Raw genomic sequence first — 19,579 nt, 5'->3', positions numbered from 1 at the left:
ATGGAACAAGAATGGATGCAAAAGTTACAGTAGGTATTTCTGCTTTACTGCTCAACATCTCCCTGTGGGAGTCAGATGCCAGGAAAAACATTCAGGCTCCATTTAGTTCTTCCCAAACTACTTTTGTGAGTTTTATATTTGTGGGTTTTTTTAAATTGTTCTTTTTGTACGGGGTTTGAGGTTTTTTTTTTCTTAATCTCCATCTCATCTCTGCTTCCCTAAGTAAAGAATAAAACCTGAGCCCATAGAGCATTGAGTTGTGTCCTTCAGCTGTATTTGCAGAGCCACCAGCCTGTCTCCTCTCCCCCATATGACAGTTCAAGCTGACACATGCTGTGTTTCACAAACAGGTAAAGCCACCTCCACAATACAAGAAAACCACCAGCTCAAAAATCTTCACCCTTTCCTTCATATAGAAAAAATACCCTTTTAGAATCAAGGTTTCCCAAATGCCAGTTACAGTCCCTGTGCAGATTCCTCCTTCATATTAACCCCTCCTTATCCCCCGTGTCACCTGCAGTTAATGGGATCAGTCCCAGACCATTTCTCCTGTACTCATCACTGTTATTTCACTAATTCTTTATACACCTTTATCTGACCTTTCATTTCCTTTGGCTGCAAACTTTTAGTGAAAGGCACCCTTATCTCATCTGAGCACTGCAATAATATAACAAACAATAAAACCATTAAATACTTAATTGTACAGCTGATCACACAAACCCAACTGTGACTCGCTTCTTCTGCAAATGACTTGCACCAGCACAGTTCCATGAACTCTGCAGCTCTTAGATTAAGTTGAAATTTCTGCCACTTAATGCAACACAAAATCATGCTTTTGCAATGATAGCTCAAAGATGAGGATGAAAAAAACCCCTTTTTATCCCTCTTATGCACATTTTCCAAGAGCTTTGCTTCCCAAGATAAAGCATACAACGTCTTCAGATATGCTTACAGCCCTGCACAAAACTGCACTGCCATGACCTAATTTGATCACATTTCTAGCCTTGTTTTTTTGCATAGATGATCAGTCGTTCACCTTTTTTTTTAAATTTTTGCATGATTTTCACTTTAAAACCCACACATTTTTTATTAGCTGATGCAAATTAGAATTGCACTGACTTCACAGACTACAGACAAGGTAACAGATTGCTCCACTAAAAAAGTAACAAGCTTTTTCCCCCCAAAGGAAAATTAGCTGCATATGGCAAGAGTAAGATATGCAACTTTAATAAAAATAAGTCATATTTACTGAGAGTAAAGCTCCCTCACTCAATGACTTAACAAAGTTTGATTAAAACACTAATAATTATAGTAGAAGCAGCACTAAATAAATATAATAAGACAAACATCCTCATTATCTATTGATAATGTCTTACGTTGTCAAAGAGATCTTAGACTTTCCCACATCAAAGTGTCACTACTTTATAGTCACTGCAAACATCATGCAGAAAATTAATTCCAACATACGTGTACGCTTACTTTACAGAAAGTTAAAGGTTGGTAGAAAAAGTAAGACCTCAAAATTCAGTATTTTGCTCATTCACACAGCCTGATAGACCTGATTCCTAAACTCTGAGATTACACACCCAAGAGCAGAATAAGGACCATAAGTTACTGATGTCAGCCTAACTCTTCACAACAAAGAAATGTACCATTACACATGACATTTAGTATCTGGCAGAGACCTAATCAGTGTAAATCTGAGTTACCTGTGGTTGAAGTATTCCAAGACATTTAAATCAAATAAACAACAGAAAAAAGGACAGCCCTGTGGAATAAAGATAATCACATCAGCCTTCATTAGTCTCACAACTCACTTCTCCTACCCATTTCAAAACTTGAACAAGCTAAATGTGTTCTCACTCAAATGGCATTTTAAAAATGGCCAATATATTTTCGACAAACTAAACACAACCATCATCTTCAGCTGTCACTCACGTTCCTATTCCAGGAGCTCTTCAGACAAGAGTAGGGCAAACAATTGTGTTGTCATTTGCATTCTCACATCACAATCGTGAAGTCTGCAAGTAACATGTGAAATATCAAGATTTCACAGAGCCTTATAATCCTGAATATATTTTCTGCTGAATGTTCCATGCTACAGCCCAGACACCAAGTGAGGTATCCCTGTGGCTGAGATGAAAATCACCAAGCAACACATGCGAGTTGCTGGGCCTGAAAGCAACGAGTTAACAGTGCATGAATCCAAAACATCACAGAGGAACTGCTGCTTCAAAGGAAAGAAGCCTTCACTCCTCACAAGCTGTCATTAAAAGTTGCACATTTCTCCTGAGAGCTCCGGTAAGGCCAGCTCATACTCAGGTGAACTAAATTCAAAATAACCAAAAGAGTTAATCCACAAGTGCCCCACCAATTTCAAGTGTTCACAGAATTAGAGATGGTGTTTTAACACAGCAATAAGCAGCTGTCATGTTGTTACATTCTGCAGGTGGGTGAAACTGAAGCACTGAGGTGTCATTTTACTACAATTATCCATCTCACAGAGAGGCTGTGAGGTCTGACTTTGGGCCTGATGGAGAATCAGAGAGATCACCCAGCTCAAACAAGTTCAGGTCCGCAAACCTGAGGGAAACTTCACCTTCAGAAAGGACAGCAACTACTCACCATCCTCAGCACACACACCCATACACTGGCAACCTTAAGCACAAGCAGAGCCCCGTGAATAAAATCCTGTGATTCCTTCTGAAGGCAGGACCTCAATGCTGATGCTAAACCAAGGCCTTACAGCTCTTTTTTTTTCAGTAGAGAATGCTGCATCAGGTTCACACAGCCAGAACCTCCTCCCTCAAGATGTGCACTGACAAACTGCAGGGAGCTTGTGCTCTGCAGCATGCTTGGAGATCCTCGTGTACCAAGCAAAAGATATCAATTCTCCTCCAACTTACAGCAGTGCTATTACTAAATTTTAAATAGCAAAAGTCAGATGGAAGCTCAGCTTATAAGTAATTAATTTGTAGTAAGCGTTAATTGCTAAGATTTATGTATTTTCACGTGACTTACTATCATTAGAGAACCCAAACACCAACATTGCATGGAATGACAGAAGCAGGAACCAACAGCAAGTTCAAACCACATTAAAGGAGTCGCTTCAGCCCTAATTCTTACAGTACAGCTGATAAACCAAGTGCTGCTTACACAGTTTGTGTCATTCACCAATCTCTAGAAGTACATTTGATACATATTTCTATTTAATACAACCTAAAAAAATCCAAGTGGGCAAAATTTTTTGGATGTCTTTAGTGGAAAAAGCACGATTTTCACTGTGATATCATTCTGTAAGCATTGCTGGAATAAAACAAAACCAGCCCTCAGACAGTGCAATTCCTTTAAGGGTTGAGAATTTACAATGAGGAAAAACAAACCCAAAGTGAGCATATAGCCTGAAGACTAAAGCTTTCTCTAAAGGGCTGCTATACTTGCAACATGCTGCATTTCTTCCAGGGATCAAACAGGACTTCAGCATATCAGTGATCTCTGTGCCTTGTTTCAACCATTTGCAAATTTCTGCCAGAAGTTAATTCCCTGACTCCTATGAACTCCATTCCAGTCTCTGCATCTGAATCAAACTTAGCTGCACTGGCATTTCAACACTAGGAAGGAACTGCACAGATCAAATGAAAATTCAGGTCTCCTGTTGTGAATAAATCCCAAAGATCTCATGAATTGTCAGCACCAAGAGGTGTCCTGTTAGAGCAGCTACAGCCTTGACGTGAGAGGCACTGTGTGGTTTGGGAAAAGGGAGTTATAATAAACTAAATTCAGACAAAACAACTGTGCCATAACTGCACTGCTAAGTTTGTACTGATGTACACCTGTCTCACCTATTAGCAAGCAAATCCCTCCTGGAATCACACTGGGCACGTCCACATGTTCTGCCATTACTCGTGGGTTATCAAAACAACATGGAAAATCTCTTTCCCTGCACTTCCAAAGCGTTATTTCAGAATTCGTTGCACTTGTGTTACGGAGGGATTTTCTATTTAATCTTCAACACAGAGCAACTACTTTTTGTCTTAATCTAAAGACATCTGTCTTGGAAAAGTGATCCAGCCTTGACCAAGGCTGTTGGCAATAAATACTGCTCTTTCTCCTGCAGGCTAATGCTCAAAAACAACTGATTGCCAACAATGAACAACGTTTTGGTACAGTCAGTGACATCTCTGAAAACACGACACAGACCAGAGGGACCTCTATGGAGGGCGTTTTTGCCAAAAAACAAACTCACCTATATTTGAAACAGATTTAAATGGCTTCAAGACAGACCCTGCGTTAGAAGAGTGCGCAGAAACTCAATCCTTTGGAGCACGCTGACAGTAGGATACAGAAAAAGACTGACTGACATCATTCATCCCCCCACTCTCTCTCCTAGGATCCATCTCTTCATCTCACCACGTAAAACACGCAATTCTCCCTACAAACAGCTCTCCCCCTGAAACAGAACCTCCCTCCTACCAGCAGGATTGGTTTTGATGACTTCTTTAGTTTTTTCCCCTTAAGCACCCAAAAGCATCATCTTCTATGATCTCAGCCCAGAAAGTAAGTATTTGTAAGCAGACACCATCCAATTAAATTAATTTCAATTTTTGCAGCTCCGTTACAACACACGCAGAAAAGTCACCAGGAGTGAGATATGACTAAACCAACATAATGCAATTACCATGACCTAGCCCAATAAATATTTTAGAATCAAAGCAGAAACAGAAGCACTGCTGAACCCATAAATTTATGGAAAGACTTTAAGAAAAGATCCTTTTAATGATCTAGAGCAAAGTAATTTTAAATGACATCCCTGAGACGAAGACACAAAAACCCCATTAAGTAGAAATTCATAATCAAAATAACATTTGCAGAATAATTTTGGAAAATTATCAAGCGTTAGTACTTCAAATGGGATTCAGAGCTTTCAAACTTGAAAATGTCAACAGCAAGTAGGTTTTAAGAGAACAAAGAAATCTAATGCTACCTATTCAAATCCATAAAAACACAAGAGGCCCCAATCCCAGCCAAACCATGTGTCTAGGATGACTCTCAGAGTCTAAATGAATCATCACCTTTCTGGGGTTTGAGTGCTGTTTTCTCTCTTCTGTGTTATTTTGTTCTTTGGAGTCACTATTTTTAATTTTCCTTTAAGGCAGCTTAAGCCTAAAAAAAAAAAATAAATAAAAGTATAACTGAGCCACACAATGACATGTAAAAGAGAAATGAAAAACAGAATTGGTTAATACAGAAGCAATAGCTAGGCTAAATACGAAAAGCTTTCAAAAAATTGGAAGGAAAGAGGTTATTCATCAAAATCGGGATCTCTCCTGGAAAAGGAGGACACTCTCTGAGGATACTAAGGAGTTGAAGGGATAATAATGGCAGGACCGCTGCCCTGTCAAGGCAGCTTCTCCAGGGAATGGAAGTAAAGATAAGTGCTAAAGAATGGGACAGGAAGTAACCCAGAAAGCTGAGCTGCTGGGAAACCAAACCTCTCCCTCGCAGGAGTTCACGCTCCAGGAGCCGTCAGCCGCACACACGCACGCACACACATATACACACACACACGCACACACAAAAAGCCGGCCAAGCCCCAGCGCACAGCTCCAAGGCCCGGCGGCCGCCAAAGCACCCGGGGCGCCGCCGGGGGCTGGGTACGGGGACCCCCCCTCCGCGGGCAGCCCCCGGGGCGGCCCGGAGCCCGCCGGGGGAGCGGGCAAGGACGGCGGGGAGCAGCGCACCCCTTCCCAGGGGGAGCGGCGGGGGCGCCCCTCACAGCCCCGCACCCGCCGGAGGGGCTGCCCGGTGTGGGCGAGGGGAGGCCATGGGGTCGCGCGCCCCCCTCCCCGCGCCGCGAGGGACCCCGGGGCAGCCGGGGTTACCTGCGTGACCCGCGTGCCGGAGCGGGGCGGGCCGGGGGCCCCGGGCGCGGCCGCCCCCCGCGCTGGCGGCGGCGGCGGGCGGGGGGTCGGGGGGGCCGAGCCGAGCGGGGACACTTCGCTCCGGGCCGCCCCCCTCGGCTCGCGGCGGGGTCGGCGGGCGGGGACTGACCCGCGCCGCGGCCAATCCGCGCCCACCGCGCCGGCCCCGCCCCCGCCCGCGCGCCGCCGCCGCGCCGCCATTGGCCGCCGGGCTGACGGCGGGCCCGCCCCCGCCCGCGCGCCGCCGCCGCGCCCCATTGGCCGCCGGGCTGACGACGGGCCCGCCCCGCGGCTCCGCCCCGCTGCCGTAAAGCCGCGAAGGAGTAGGGGGTGGTTTTGCGACAGGGGGCGGCGGCGGCTGTTCCGGCGCTGTGACGGAGCGGAGTTTGGGCCTCGCGGTCCTCCAGGGCCGAGTGAGTAGCGAGTGTGGCCTGGAAGCGGCCGCCGGGCAGCGGTGGGGGGGGGAAGCACGGGCCCGTGCGCTCCGCGACTCGGGGTGACTAAGCGGGGCCGCGGGTGGGGGGAGGGGGGGAGGGCGAGAGGCGGGGCCGGATAGTGAGGGGCGGGGCTGTTGTGGTGTGGGCGTGGTTCGGCCATGAGGGGCGGGGCGTTGGAGAGGGAGGCGATGGCGGGAGGGGCTGAGGGCAGAGGCCGGGTGACGCTGAGGGAGCAACGGGCGGGTGAAGGAAGGGTCGCCGGGTGGGGCCGAGGGCTGGAGGTCTCCGCGCTGTGCGGATGCCTGGTCGGGAAGCCTGGTGGAGGGGCGGGAGCCCTCGGCTGCCCTCAGCCCGGCAGGATGGCGCTGTGTGGGCTCTGGAGAAGCGGTAGCTCCGCGGTCGCTGTGTCACCCTGCGTTCCGATGAGTGCGGGCAGTGAGAGGGGCCGGTGAGGCGGGTCCCGGTGTGCTCCTGCCCGCAGTGGCTAAAGGCGTTCGGCAGAATTGCGGCGTGCTGAGGTGTCGTACTTAACAGGGATTGCACAGCTCAGGTTGTTTGCAAACTCTGAAAAGAAATGGCATTAATTTAGAGGCGCTTACAGTATTTCAGCCCTGAGCAGAAACTTATTTATTGAGAGATGAGCCTACAAAGTCACTGCAGGTACCAGGAGTCCAAAATGTATTTTATTTCCTAAATGCTGCAGTCGTTTCATTGTAAGGAGATCCAGAGCCTTCAGATTCATATCCAAAAGTCATGGACTGAGATTTCATTTTGCTTTTATCGGATTGAATTTTATAATAAAAATAGGGTGGGGTTTTTTATAGCTTTTCTAACAAGAAGGTCCTTAAAGCTTATCTCATTCCATCCCCTGCCACGGGCAGGGACGCCTTCCACTATCCCAGGTTGATCCAAGCCCTGTCCATCCTGGCCTTGGACACTTCCAGGGATCCAGGGGCAGCCACAGCTTCTCTGGGCACCCTGTGCCAAGGTCTCACCCCCCCCTTGCAGGGAACAATTTCTTCCTAATTTGACTGAACTAACATTGATAGCCCTTTTTTCCTTCCTTTTTTTTTTTTTTTTCTTTTTACTAGCACAAATAGATTGTAATGACACACAGTAACTCAGAGATATAAGTGAAGAGGCATGAGTTTCTTCCCTCAGTTTGCAGCTCCACTTGACTTTGCTTTTAAAGGACTATTAATCATGACAGTAACATAAAACCCTTTCTTTTTTTGTTTCTTTTTTGCGTAGTTTTCCTTTCTTTTATGTGATCAGCCTATATCTAAGGCTTTTAGAGCTGTTTCCTGTTGTTTATGCAGGAGTCTGGCTCTGTGAGGCGTTGCCTTAATTGGTTTTTAGATGCTGTCGTGAATAACTCAGATAAATAATACAAATAAGGGTTGGAGTTTGTCACGGCTTTTCTTTACTCCTCAGCTTTGAGCTTTTCACTCTCATGCTGTGTCTGAAACAAATTTAGTCCTTTTCTGATGTTTTCTCCCTCTTTGAAGTAAATGCCTTCAAAATAAGCCCCTTCACTTTTCATTTCCTAACGTTTGTGAACTGTTGTCATGTGTGAGTGAGACATATCTTAGAGATGCTTTTGTAAAGTTTGCAGATTAATGGTGGAACATAAATGTGCTATGGGAGCATCTAGGAAAGCACAGCCAATATCATGTGGTGAAGGTGAAATCTTGCAGTGGATGTCCTAGAAAAGTTCTGAGTCTTTTCTGCCTTAACCACCTTGCTGGGTCGTGTGAATTTGTGCATGAGATCTCTTCATTTACCACATAAGGTGATAATTCAGGTTGATCTCAAACATAGAAGTAAATATATTGAGATTATTTTACTTTATTAGCTATTCATTTTGGAAGAAATAAAACTCAAGGATAGGAACAATAGCTATCTAAAATATTCAGAGTGATTTCTGAAGATATTTTATAAGGCTTAAGGTCATAAATTTCTACCTCAAGTAGAATTCTGAAAAGATTCTGCAACTAAAAAGGGTATTTATTGCCTGAAATACCCGATTTATTCTTATCATCCAGCAAAATGTGGAATATGGGAAAGGATGGGGGAAGGGTTCTTGGTTTTATCAGGTGAGGAACATGCTGTAACATTTTGGAGTTTTCAGGTCAGCCCTTGCTCAATGTGTCTTTAAAAATACCACACCAGAGGGAATTGTAGATCACTCCTGCAGGCAACTTCATGCGCTCAAATTTTAGATTCTTTTCTGAAAGAAATGCTTCCTGATGGTGGGAGAAGTGATGAGTCAGGGTAGCACATCTTGGTCTACCTCTAATCCTTTGTGCCTCTGGGAAGCCATTTTCTCAATACACACTTCAGTTACAATTAAAAAAACAGGTTGTAAAAATGAAGGTGTAACTTTCAACGTTTGATATTGTTTTTAAAACTTGTGAAGATTATAAGCTAGAACAAAAATGTCTCATATACTGACTTTTACAATTTCATTTTTTCCAATATTCTGCTAAAATAAGTAGTAATTAAAAATATGTGGCCTGATGACAGAATTTTTTTAGAAGTTTTAGATTTTTCTTTGGCAGTCTAAACTGTTTTCTTCCTTGGGTAAGAAAGGAGAAACGTAGTATTTCAATAAAAGCTAGCTAGAGGTGGATGGCTGCAGCCTTCTGCCTGGAATTCTACCTGGTTGATTATGCCATACTTGGAGATGGGGATCTCAAAAGAATGAAAAGTATGAAAAAGGTATGAAAATTCCTATAATCAACTTAATTCCCACTCCTAACTTCGCCATAGATACAGGTAATGAGTTTGTTGGTTTTAATTAAAAGTGGTCTGGTTAGAGAATATGTTAAAACTCCTCTAAAAAGATAAATATTACACGTGAGCTTACTCTTAATGTAGGTGAAAAAGAAACTCTGATGTTCTTAAAGTTTTATTTTTTTCTGAGAAGATGGGGTATCTGGTCATTTACATAGTGGATAGAAAATCATGAGGGCTTAGGTGCTCACACTTCATGCAGAGATTTGAATTCTTAATAGCTCTTCATTTTAAGCTGTAGCAAATACTCCAGTGATTGAAAGTTATCTTCCATTGACATGAGGATAAAGACTTTTTTTTTAACCTTTCATGAATATGTGCAAGTGTTTTTATTAGCTCTTAATGAATTTTAGAGTTTGTTTTTAAATTATTCTTTAATTTTCAGCTTCTTAATCGCTGTGCCCTTGAGGTCAGTCCACCTTGAATCTGTGTGCAGCAAAAATAAAGACTTGTCCTTCCTTTGGCTTCCATTTTTTGAGAGCTCTTTCCAGCCTCAATGGAGCAATGAATGTTGTCAGTTCAGAGGAAAACTTGCAGCTGAAATGTAATGCCTCTTTTGGAGGCATCTGTCACAAAAGGATTTAGGTTCTAGTAGCTTTAGCGATGTAGAGAAAGATTTAATCCAAGTTCTCATATCCTTAGAAGTAGCCCCTAATAACAGTCATCTTTGGGTTTGTTAATTCTAGCAAATGAGTTTTGGTGTTGGTAACATAATACTGGAACTATGAACTTCCTCCCAGCATGATAATTCTTCATTTTAATGTCTCACTGAGACAGTTTTATGCAGCTGAATTTGCATTTTCAAAATAAGTTTAATAATGGTAGCATTAACTGTAAAAATATGTTGTTCCTTTACATTTTCTAGTTGCTTGCAAAGTAACAGCAAAATGTTTTATTTATAGGTAACTGAGAAGTGCCCAGTGGTGCTTCTGTTTCTCTTACTTGGATGAAAGTAACTTGGAAACTGATTTGCAGTGAAGACACACATCATTTTCTGGAATACTGCATGACCTCATAATGAAGATCTCCCTCCTGCAGCAGGTTTATAAGGATGTCCTGGCAGGTGTTCCCCTAGCGAGGGAAAGCCATCATTATTCCTCTTTAATTAATTTGGGTGTTGAACAGCCACCAGAAGGAGAGCAATACTGTCATCAGAAGCATCTGCCATCTGCTGCTGGTGGTGTTGGGAGCTGTCAGGACACTGATATGTCAGATGTTGTCCCTGCAACAGATGATTTATCCAACAGCTTTGCAACCATGAGCTCCTCATTCTGCCCACGAGAGGTGATGCTGCTCCAGCTCACATTGATCAAAATGATGGTGGTGAAAGCAGAGTCCCAGGAAACTGAACTCCACACAAGACAGAAGTACTGTGAAATCTTTGTTCTTCTTCTGAAGGAGGCAAAAATTGACTCAAAATTGGTAACTCCTGAAAGATTTTTTTTTCTTTTTAGGAAAGAAAGAAAAATAAAAAGGAATATGCCTTAGATATTTTTCCTTTTTTACCTGTCTCCAGATTCACCTGCTCAGTTATGACGATCGGCTGTTATCTCACATGGCCTCACAAAGTTTGGCATCTCTTGTCTACTTCCAGCTGAAGGAAGAGGTGAGTGTGGCATTACTTCACAGCTCAAAAAATGGCTTAATGAATCTGTGCCTGAAGGTTGTTCCATTTGACTCTGCAGCCAAGTCTTTACAGTGTTTGTATTTTCTGAGAAACTTTGTCAACTGTGTTAGGAGGAGCCTGGAGTATGGAAGGAAAGGAGATCTGGTGTGTAACAGAAGTGTGGAGTGTCTTTGTATATAAAAATCCAGAATTTTATGAAACTCATTTACAATGAAATGGGTGTAGATGTCAATCTCTTCAAGGTTGCAGTATAGATATTAAAAAAAGGCATGATCTAGACTATCACTATTTTTACAGTTCCTTGGTATCTGTTGGGAGATGCAGTAGATAAAAATAAATAGTAACCCCTTGGAAGTTAATCAAAGGCTTTGCTATCTTCTTGTTTGAATGTCCCAATTACTTGAGTTATGTTTTGTTTTGTTTTTTTTTTAATTTGCTGTATATTTAGTATGTATTGCAGTCTTCATAGTAGCATCCTGAACAGAGACTTACTTCATAATTATATTTGCAGTATTTCTTGCCAAGTTGTCTGGGAATTATGAATTGAGATCTGGTTGATCTACAGAATTATCTGATTTTGGGTAGGTTACATGACATTAGGAGGTTTGGTTTTCCCTTTTTGGAACATACAGATAATTTCTATTGCATGCATATGTTGCTTCATGTTTATAATTAAAGACCTAATGAATGGCCCAGGACATACATTGTTTCTACCTGTGTTTTGTCCATGCCTACATTTGAATCTTTTTAATGTACAATTTTAAATCACTGTGTTATGATTTAATGTAATTTGCATAAAAACGGAGAGCATACTTGATTGGGTTTTTTATTCTTTTTCTTAGGACGCCTTAAATGTTGCGTGGCTCAGCTTTAGCCTGAACACGCTGTTGGGATTCCCCGGGAATGCCCGGGTGGCCCATTGCCTGTGGACTCTGGCAGCGATTCTCAAAGAGGCGCAGAAGGGCGCGCTCGTACCCGGAGCAGGTACCGGCGGTGCTGCGGCGGTACCGACACGCGGGTACCGCCAGGAGGAGCAACTCACCCGGAGTTCCTCGGGAATAGTTCGGCTCCAGGACACCGATTCCTTATACAGGGGGTGACAAAGTGCTCTTAAAATGTAGTGGTTTGAACATGGTTTTATTCTGAAAGCAGTCACAACACAGATTTATTTCTTATTTGCTGATTTTTTCAGTGTTACACTGCAGGTCAGTAATGTGCCTCTTGTTGCCCTAGGTGTTCTGAAGAAGTTGTTGGCTCCTCTTGATGCAGTGCTTGAGGGATTTTATAATGCCATCCTGCTCCATCACTTTGACAGTCATCACTACGCTTCACCTTATTCTGAAGCTACAAACAATCTGATCAGTTTTATAGATCTGCTCGAAGCACTTTTGGCTTCCAGAATTGAACTGGAATTACCACTCAGGTGCCAGAGAATTTTATTTTTGAAAGTTTCTTATGTCCTCAATGTTATTAGCTCATCAATTCCTTATGTAATCAAGAAGAAATTAATTTTGCTCCTTAAAAAATGTGTCCTTTACAAGTCCAGAGAAGATGCTAAAAGTGGATCACTGTTCTTAGAAACCAAATCTTTGTGTGAGGATATGCTTGCACTGAGTAATGCTGTTCTGCAGGTTATGAATTTGACTTGGCTTAATCAGATCCCACTCAGTGGAAAGTCCAGCTCCTTTGGAAGCAGTGAAGTTGCTCCTGGGTGCTATTCTCAAGGTGGTCCTGACCAAACTGTTCTCAGAGCCTTAAGTCTGGTTGTGCTTAAAGCACTGGAATTCAAGATTCACAACTCTGCAACAGAAGCAGAAATCAAAGGTAACAGTCCATTTAAATTTTATTAATTAAACAGCAAGAGTTACAGAGCTTTCAGATTTTGTATTTATAGCTCATTAAGACTGTAAATAGGTTTCAGCTGAATTAGTGGTGGTGGGAGGGAGAAAGGAGGGGAGACCCACCCAAGAAACTGCTGTTGCTGTGTCCTGCCTAATTAATTGTCTCCTTACATTTTATCAAATCCTTAGCCCTGCAGTATGTTGGGCCTGAAACAGCTGCATATGGGATTGAAATTTTTTCCTGTTAAGAACATTAAGCCAGCTTGAGAACACCAGGCCCCTCTTCAGCTGGAAAAAGAGTTCATAGCACAAGCATCTACTCTTTTGAGAGTGGGGGGCTGCAAGGAACTGGAGGCAACACTCTTCTCTTTGCTAAGGTGGAGGGAGAACTTCAGGCACCATTTTGCATTTATGTTATTGAAGGTACAAGGCATTACTGTCAGCCAAGTAATGTAATGAGGCAAAAACTAGCTGTGGTATAGAAAGATAAATAAAAATCAGGAAGCTCTAAAGGAAGGCATGGGGAAATTGTGGGACTTAGCCATTCTGTGATTCTGGGTTGGAAGGGACCTTAAAGATCATCCAGTTCCAGCCCCCTGCTGTGGCAGGGACACTTTCCATTACATAGGTTTGCTCCAAGCACTTCCCAACCTGGCCTGGACACTTCAGGGATGGGGCAGCCACAGCTTCTCTGGGCAACCTGTGCTAGGGCCTCACCAGCCTCACAAAAAAGAATTTCTTCCTACAATCCAGTCCTCACAGAAAAAAATGGAAAAACAGTTCAGAAGCAGCATTTCTAGTCAGACTCCAGTGGGAATGGGCATTCCTATATTTCCTTATTATGAGGCCAAAAATAATTTCTATTTCTTTTTAAATGACAGTGAGATTTTACAGCACTTTAAATACATTGATGCAATTTACAAGTTCTAGATTTAAATACTATTTTACTTTTTATATTTCTATGCTAGGTAGCAAGCCTAAACTCAATTTCTGATTCATCGATGTGAAAGAGCTACAACTTCCATAAGACAGCTTGTGAAACTTTTTTCCAGATTTTTGGAAGATGTTATATTTGTGATGTCAGTAGCATTCTTAAAGATTAAGTATTTGTAAGGAATGTTTTACTTGTGATCCACTTTCTGAAAAATGTATGGAGACAGATTGTGTCAGAACAATTAAAACAATATGTAGGCTATATCCATTTTAGATGTCTCTATGAAAATCGTTTCTCACAAAAAACATTCTCCACTCTTTTCCAGATTCACAACACTAAAAATGAGTTTTTAAATTAGATTCAAACATCCCAACTGTTAAGAGGAATTTCAATTTGAAAGCCATGGTACTTCCTTATTTTAGTGACATTACAGGAAGTGTTTAAAACAAGCACTTAAATGCTTTAATATGCGAACTTCCCTTCCAGGAAGCTGCTTGATCTTCTTGCTATTAACATGGATTACAGTGGCTTAACTTTAATTAATTTCAATTTTGAGAGTAATTTCCAAATTTATAGGGAAGATTTTCAATCTGAAGAGTAACAATTAATAACAAAGATAATTTGATGTTCCTGTTATTTGCTAGAAGGAAAAACTAATCTTAAAGTCAAATGTTAAGGAAAATCACATCGTGATGAAGTAAATAAAATTTATTTCAATATTTCAGGAAAAAAATTATTTTCTAAACCCAGAGTGTGTGGTGTTACATCAAAAACTGCTCTGTACTATCTCATTAGTATTGAGCATTAGTTTTCTGACTTGAGACAGTCTCTCTATCTAATGAATACAAAGTGATTTTTACAAGTAAGCTACTGCACTAAAATGGCAAGAACTAATCTATAAAATTTGATGCTGTGATAAGTCCATTGAGCTAAGGAAAGAACTGCAGCCATGAACAGCTATTCACTGCTAATTTAAAAAAGAGTGCATGTTGTTTGGCAACAAAAAATGTATAGCAAAATTCATGGTTAATTTTTTTTTTTTCAGGAGACTTTCAGAGTTCCATGTCCCAGCTGTTGATGTTCTGGAGGAGTCATGTAAAGCCTTCCCCACAGTCTCACCCAGTTGTGCATCACTGTGAATGGTTCTCTTTGGTCTTCATGGAGCAAGATGATGACATGTGGGAGGCTGCTAAAGCTTTATTACTCATCTATTTAAAATTTGATAGGTCAGTGTACTTTTTTTTTCCTGACAGAACTATGAAGAATTGTACTTCAGTGAGGTTACTGTTGCTTTTACTGGAAGGAAAATTATTTTTTAATAATTTAAAACCCCCCAAACCTCAGGATGATGTAATAATGTGTGGTGTAAGAGCTTATAATTTAAGTCTTTTTTTTTTTTAATTTTTTTTTTTTGGATGGAAATGGGAGTTGTGAAAGTTTCCTACTAAATAATTTATCACATCCTGTAATTCAGGATAATTGACTTCATGTCTAAAATAGTGGTTAGACAGATAAAAAGCAAGATTGCTTCCTTGAAACACTGAAGATTTGACAAGAAGAGGATATTAGAATTAAACTTCAATAATTCAGGTACTTCTGGTAAAGTTTATAAGGATTGGCCCTATGGGAATTCCAGCTACTTGATAAAAATGGTTATTGCTAACACCTGAAAAGTGTTCTTCACAGATCTGTCCTGGATGTACAGTGCTTCATTGTTGTTTAAATTACCATATGAGACATTATCCTGATTTATACAAGGCCCTCAAGCTTCAAGTGGGGAGACGGTGCAAGTAATACCTTACATACACACAATTCTTAGACACTCAACTACAAGTGGGCTCCTCTTCCAGGGTGTGTAACATTCTGAAAGTCAGTCTGAATTCAGATTAACAAAACTATTGAAATAAGATGATTTCATATTTATATTAAAGTACAGTTGGTATTTTAAGTAACTTTTTCTGCAGAAGGTTTCCTATGGAGTGCCCTTTAAGGCTTGCTTTAAGTGTTTTGGCCTCCTGAGCTGTCTGATCTCCTGGCCCCACCTGCCTTCATTCTTTCTCACTCTGATACAAAAACATTTTTGTTCCTACTCTTGGACAAATTTTTAAAAAAAGGAGCAAGAGTCCATATTCTGGATATTGCTGCTTTAAAAAAAAAACAACATAAACTTCCATTAAATTATTTCCTGGCTTACTTTTCAGGTTTCAGTGTGATGCTGCTGATAACCTAAGCCAAAAAGGGGAGGAATCCTGGAAGTTCCTTGTGCATGCAGGTGGATATAACCCACACTGTATCTTTTTGTTTTTTCTGGAAAAGATTGCATTTGATTCCACAGTACTTCTTGATTTTTTGATTTCATCAGAAACGTGTTTTCTGGAGTACTTGGTCAGGTACTTAAAGCTCCTCGGGAAGGAGTGGCATCAGTTTGTAGATGTCTGTAACTATTTCGATACCAGGCACAGCACTTTGCACCCGATTTGTTCTGTCAAGCCACCCCACCGAGAAAAGCAAAGCTGCGTGACTGGGGAGAGTTTGCAAAATGCTGTTTGTGAAGTAGAACCACAGACTGCGATGTCTTTGGCTCCTCCTCACAACTGCCCGGTGTTTACAGCACTGCAGGGTGATAATGAGGCTGCAGAGTGGAACCGGTCTGACTCACTGACCGGCACTGATAGCGCGTCCCTGCCTGGTTCTCTTCAAAGCCTGGTTAATTATGACAGCTCAGAGGACTCGGAGGTGGAATCAGATGGAAAAGAGTGTTTGGTAAACACAAAGCAATTGCCTTCAAACAGCGAGGGTGAGGTGAGGAGAACGGAAACTGGTTGCAGCTGCAGAGATGATGGCTGGAATCCACACACATCTGAAGTGTCACCTCCAAAACCGAAGGGAGCTTGTACCTCATCCTGTTGGACTTGTATGGCATCTTCAGATAGCATGGCTCCCCTAAGAGTAATGCTTTACAAATCAACAAAGTGTTTGGAAGAGCTGCAAGAGGCTATTTCTAGGTTGCAGAGAAGAAATCTTTTCCCATATAATCCATCTGCATTGTTGAAACTACTGAGCCACATTGGGCAGATGAGCAAATGCATGAATCTTCAATAATCCAAAGTGTTCTTGTGGGTTTTTTTAAGGAGTTCACCAGGAAATAGTTCCATGAGATTAATGACTTTTAAAGCTCATGCTTGTTGCACTAGTCAGTGCATTTAACCTCAGGCAGGGTGAATATGGATTTGGTTGGCCCCCTAAGAATATGGAATTGCATCCAGTGATGTGATCTATGACCTGAGGGTCCTAAGCTCATTCATGATGTGTGTCAGTATATAAGGATTAGTTGTTGGATATTCAACATTTTATAATAAATAACTCATGTGAAAGCATTTAAAATATGGTATTTATTTGGAGTATTGTCAATAATACGTAATGTCATTCTATTTTTTAGTTCATTGCCAGACTGGTAGTGATATATGGACTACAGGGCAAAGTTAATGCAATACTTGACTGCTTAGAAGTTGGGTTAAATAAAATATTATAGTTGGGGACAGTTTACTGTTTATCCTGTGTGTTCTGCATTGGTGCATTGCTCAAAGTAGACCTTCAGATGTCTATGGTCCTTTAATTAAAAAAAAAAAAGGTAGATGTAAAATTAAAGCATATATCATCTGTGGAAAAGTTTAGTTGACCATTATATCTTTAACTAAGCTTAGGTGATACTGAAGTGACATTCCAACAATTTTTTTGCATCCATCATGCATTTTATACAAATATAGGATGTATATTTAATAAATTTAAGTCAGAAAGAGAATTAAAAAGTAAGTGACTCTAGTGCAGTGAGATGGCTGTTGAAGATGTTGTACTTATATCTTTTATTAGATATAATTTGAATAACCTGAAAAGTAAGTGTCTGAGAATCTGCCTGGGGGAGTGAGTTCAGAGCAGGATCCAAGGCAGCGTGTGCACTTAGCAGGAAAGCACCTGATGATGCTGCTGCAGCTTGTAATGATCTGCCAAGGGTTAGGCACTGGGGAAGTACTGACAACAGGAACACTGGAAAAACCTCAGACCTCTTCGGAACTGTGGGAAGCAGTTTTCCTTTCAGGATCTTCTCTTGAAGGTAAGTGCTCTGTTCTGACTCAGAACAAGTAAGTGCTCTCTTCCTTTTAGATAGAAATTTAGTGTTAAATTAAAATTGATGCTGAGCTAAGATGAGCAGTCTCTGGAACAGGTTGCTGACCTTCAAACCTCTATGGCCGTCTTCTAGTTTATTCTTTAGCCCTGAACTGGTGAATCAGTAGAATTGGGAGGAGAGGAAGCAAACTGGGTGTAGCTTATGGGATCCTTTAGCTGGCTGTTCCAGTGTTCTCCAGTGCCACTGGAATGGTATGAATTCACAGACAGGGACGTTTGGACCTCAGTTTCAGGATGACAGCAGTATTTTAGGTAGGAAGGAGTGATCCTCTTCACTGGCATGAAGGAGATCTAAATATTCTGGGTATTTGCTGTACCATGGTTTCTTCCTGAGATCAAGACAGCTGTTGTGCAGAGGGGTGGGTGGGAATGTCAAGGAATAGAAACCTTTCCATTCATTCCTGTAGGTAAGAACTAACCCTGGAGTTGTCCAGGGCAGCAACATGCCTGGCTTCTCTTTGAGCTCAGTTATACTGTAGCTGCTGAATTTCTAATTTCTGTCAGGACTAAAATCTCTCTGGACGTGTTCAGAGATGCAGCTCCAGACAACTTGGGAACTTTTCAGTTCAAATACAGGAAGTGCCACGGGCAAGGTGGTTGAGCAAGAGTTTCTCAAGTTCATCATTTTCAAAGTAGGTAAATACTTACATTTCAGTGAGTCTTTTCCACTATCCTCTCTCATTTTCTAATCTATCCTTTGCTGACTAGTTTATTTTAATTGAGTAATTCCATTGTTAGCACTGAACATAGGATTGTACAGAGTTTCTTGGTCTATGCTTTGCCAGCTGGAAGTACCTAAATTGCAGCAGTATCTCTGACACTGATGTGATAAGCCGAGTGAAAAAGGTAGAATGGTGTGATAATTTTGGGTAAGTCCTAGTCTTGTTTGTCAGTGATTACTATAGCTATATGATCTTTTTAAAAGAGTTGAGACATTTCAGAACAGTGTGTAGAATGTAGAATTGCAGCTACAGCTGAATCCAGGTGGTTCCATGATTGTGGTTCCTTAAACTGGATTTTCTCCAATATTTTTATGGCTGCTTTCCATTCTGCTTTTAAGACTCGTAGTACAAGTTTTAATCCTGTAATACAAGAATAAAAAGCATCCTTAGGAACCTTTATACTTGTAGTACCCTTGTAAAGCTGGGAATAGGGAGCCATGGTTGTCCCCTGGTTTATCCCTGTCAGATAAGCTTGGTTTGTACTTCTTCCAGAGTCAGTCTGGGATGGTGACTGAAGTCAATATCAGGGATTTATCACAGTGTCAGTAGGAGTGAAAATACCGTGGCCATAACAATGTTACTTCTGTGTATTTTCCCCTAGAGTTATCCTAATGAGTTTGTAAATTCTTGCTGTATTTTGTTCAGCCTTTCTGGGCCACCTGGCTCACTCTGAAACCTTGTTAGAAGCCAGTTGTGCATGTCAGAATGGATGGCAGGCAGTCTTCTACTGCCCCAACCTCCACAGCAGGCATGGACCTGGACTTGGTTGGGAAACATCTCAGGGGTTTAAGCTTTTCCAAGTAATTATCTTTGTGGATGTTGTGTAAATGAGTTTATTGCTGATAACTGAGACTCTTTAATGGATTGGCTGGCTTAGTACTGACTTACATCACTAATGGAAGGAATAGAATATATTTTGTGGTAAAAATCTTACATGGAGAATTATGATATCCTTAGTTATTTCTGGTTCCTACTTTGCCTGTACTGCAAAACATAAATTTTTGCCAGTCAGCAGTGTCCTTTTAGGGGGAAGATTTGAAAAGAATGTGAATTGTTGGAAAAAATAGCACACACAACCTCCAAAGTGAGCACTGCTGTATGTTGGCTTCCTTAAAG

General features: G+C 41.6%; 1 protein-coding gene across 1 annotated transcript; it reads left to right on the top strand.

Moving 5' to 3' along the window:
* The first annotated feature begins 6,216 nt into the window (after positions 1-6,216).
* LINS1 (lines homolog 1) lies at positions 6,217-17,100 on the top strand. Its single transcript, XM_062501488.1, has 7 exons — positions 6,217-6,334; positions 10,057-10,576; positions 10,671-10,760; positions 11,624-11,765; positions 12,015-12,605; positions 14,602-14,782; positions 15,758-17,100. The coding sequence occupies exons 2-7, from the start codon at positions 10,172-10,174 to the stop codon at positions 16,656-16,658; spliced, it is 2,310 nt and encodes a 769-aa protein (XP_062357472.1). The 5' UTR covers positions 6,217-6,334; positions 10,057-10,171; the 3' UTR covers positions 16,659-17,100.
* Positions 17,101-19,579: the final 2,479 nt, after the last annotated feature.

This window comes from Cinclus cinclus, chromosome 13, assembly GCF_963662255.1.
Source record: "Cinclus cinclus chromosome 13, bCinCin1.1, whole genome shotgun sequence".
NCBI lineage: Eukaryota > Metazoa > Chordata > Aves > Passeriformes > Cinclidae > Cinclus > Cinclus cinclus.
This window is presented reverse-complemented; position numbering and strand designations above follow the sequence as displayed.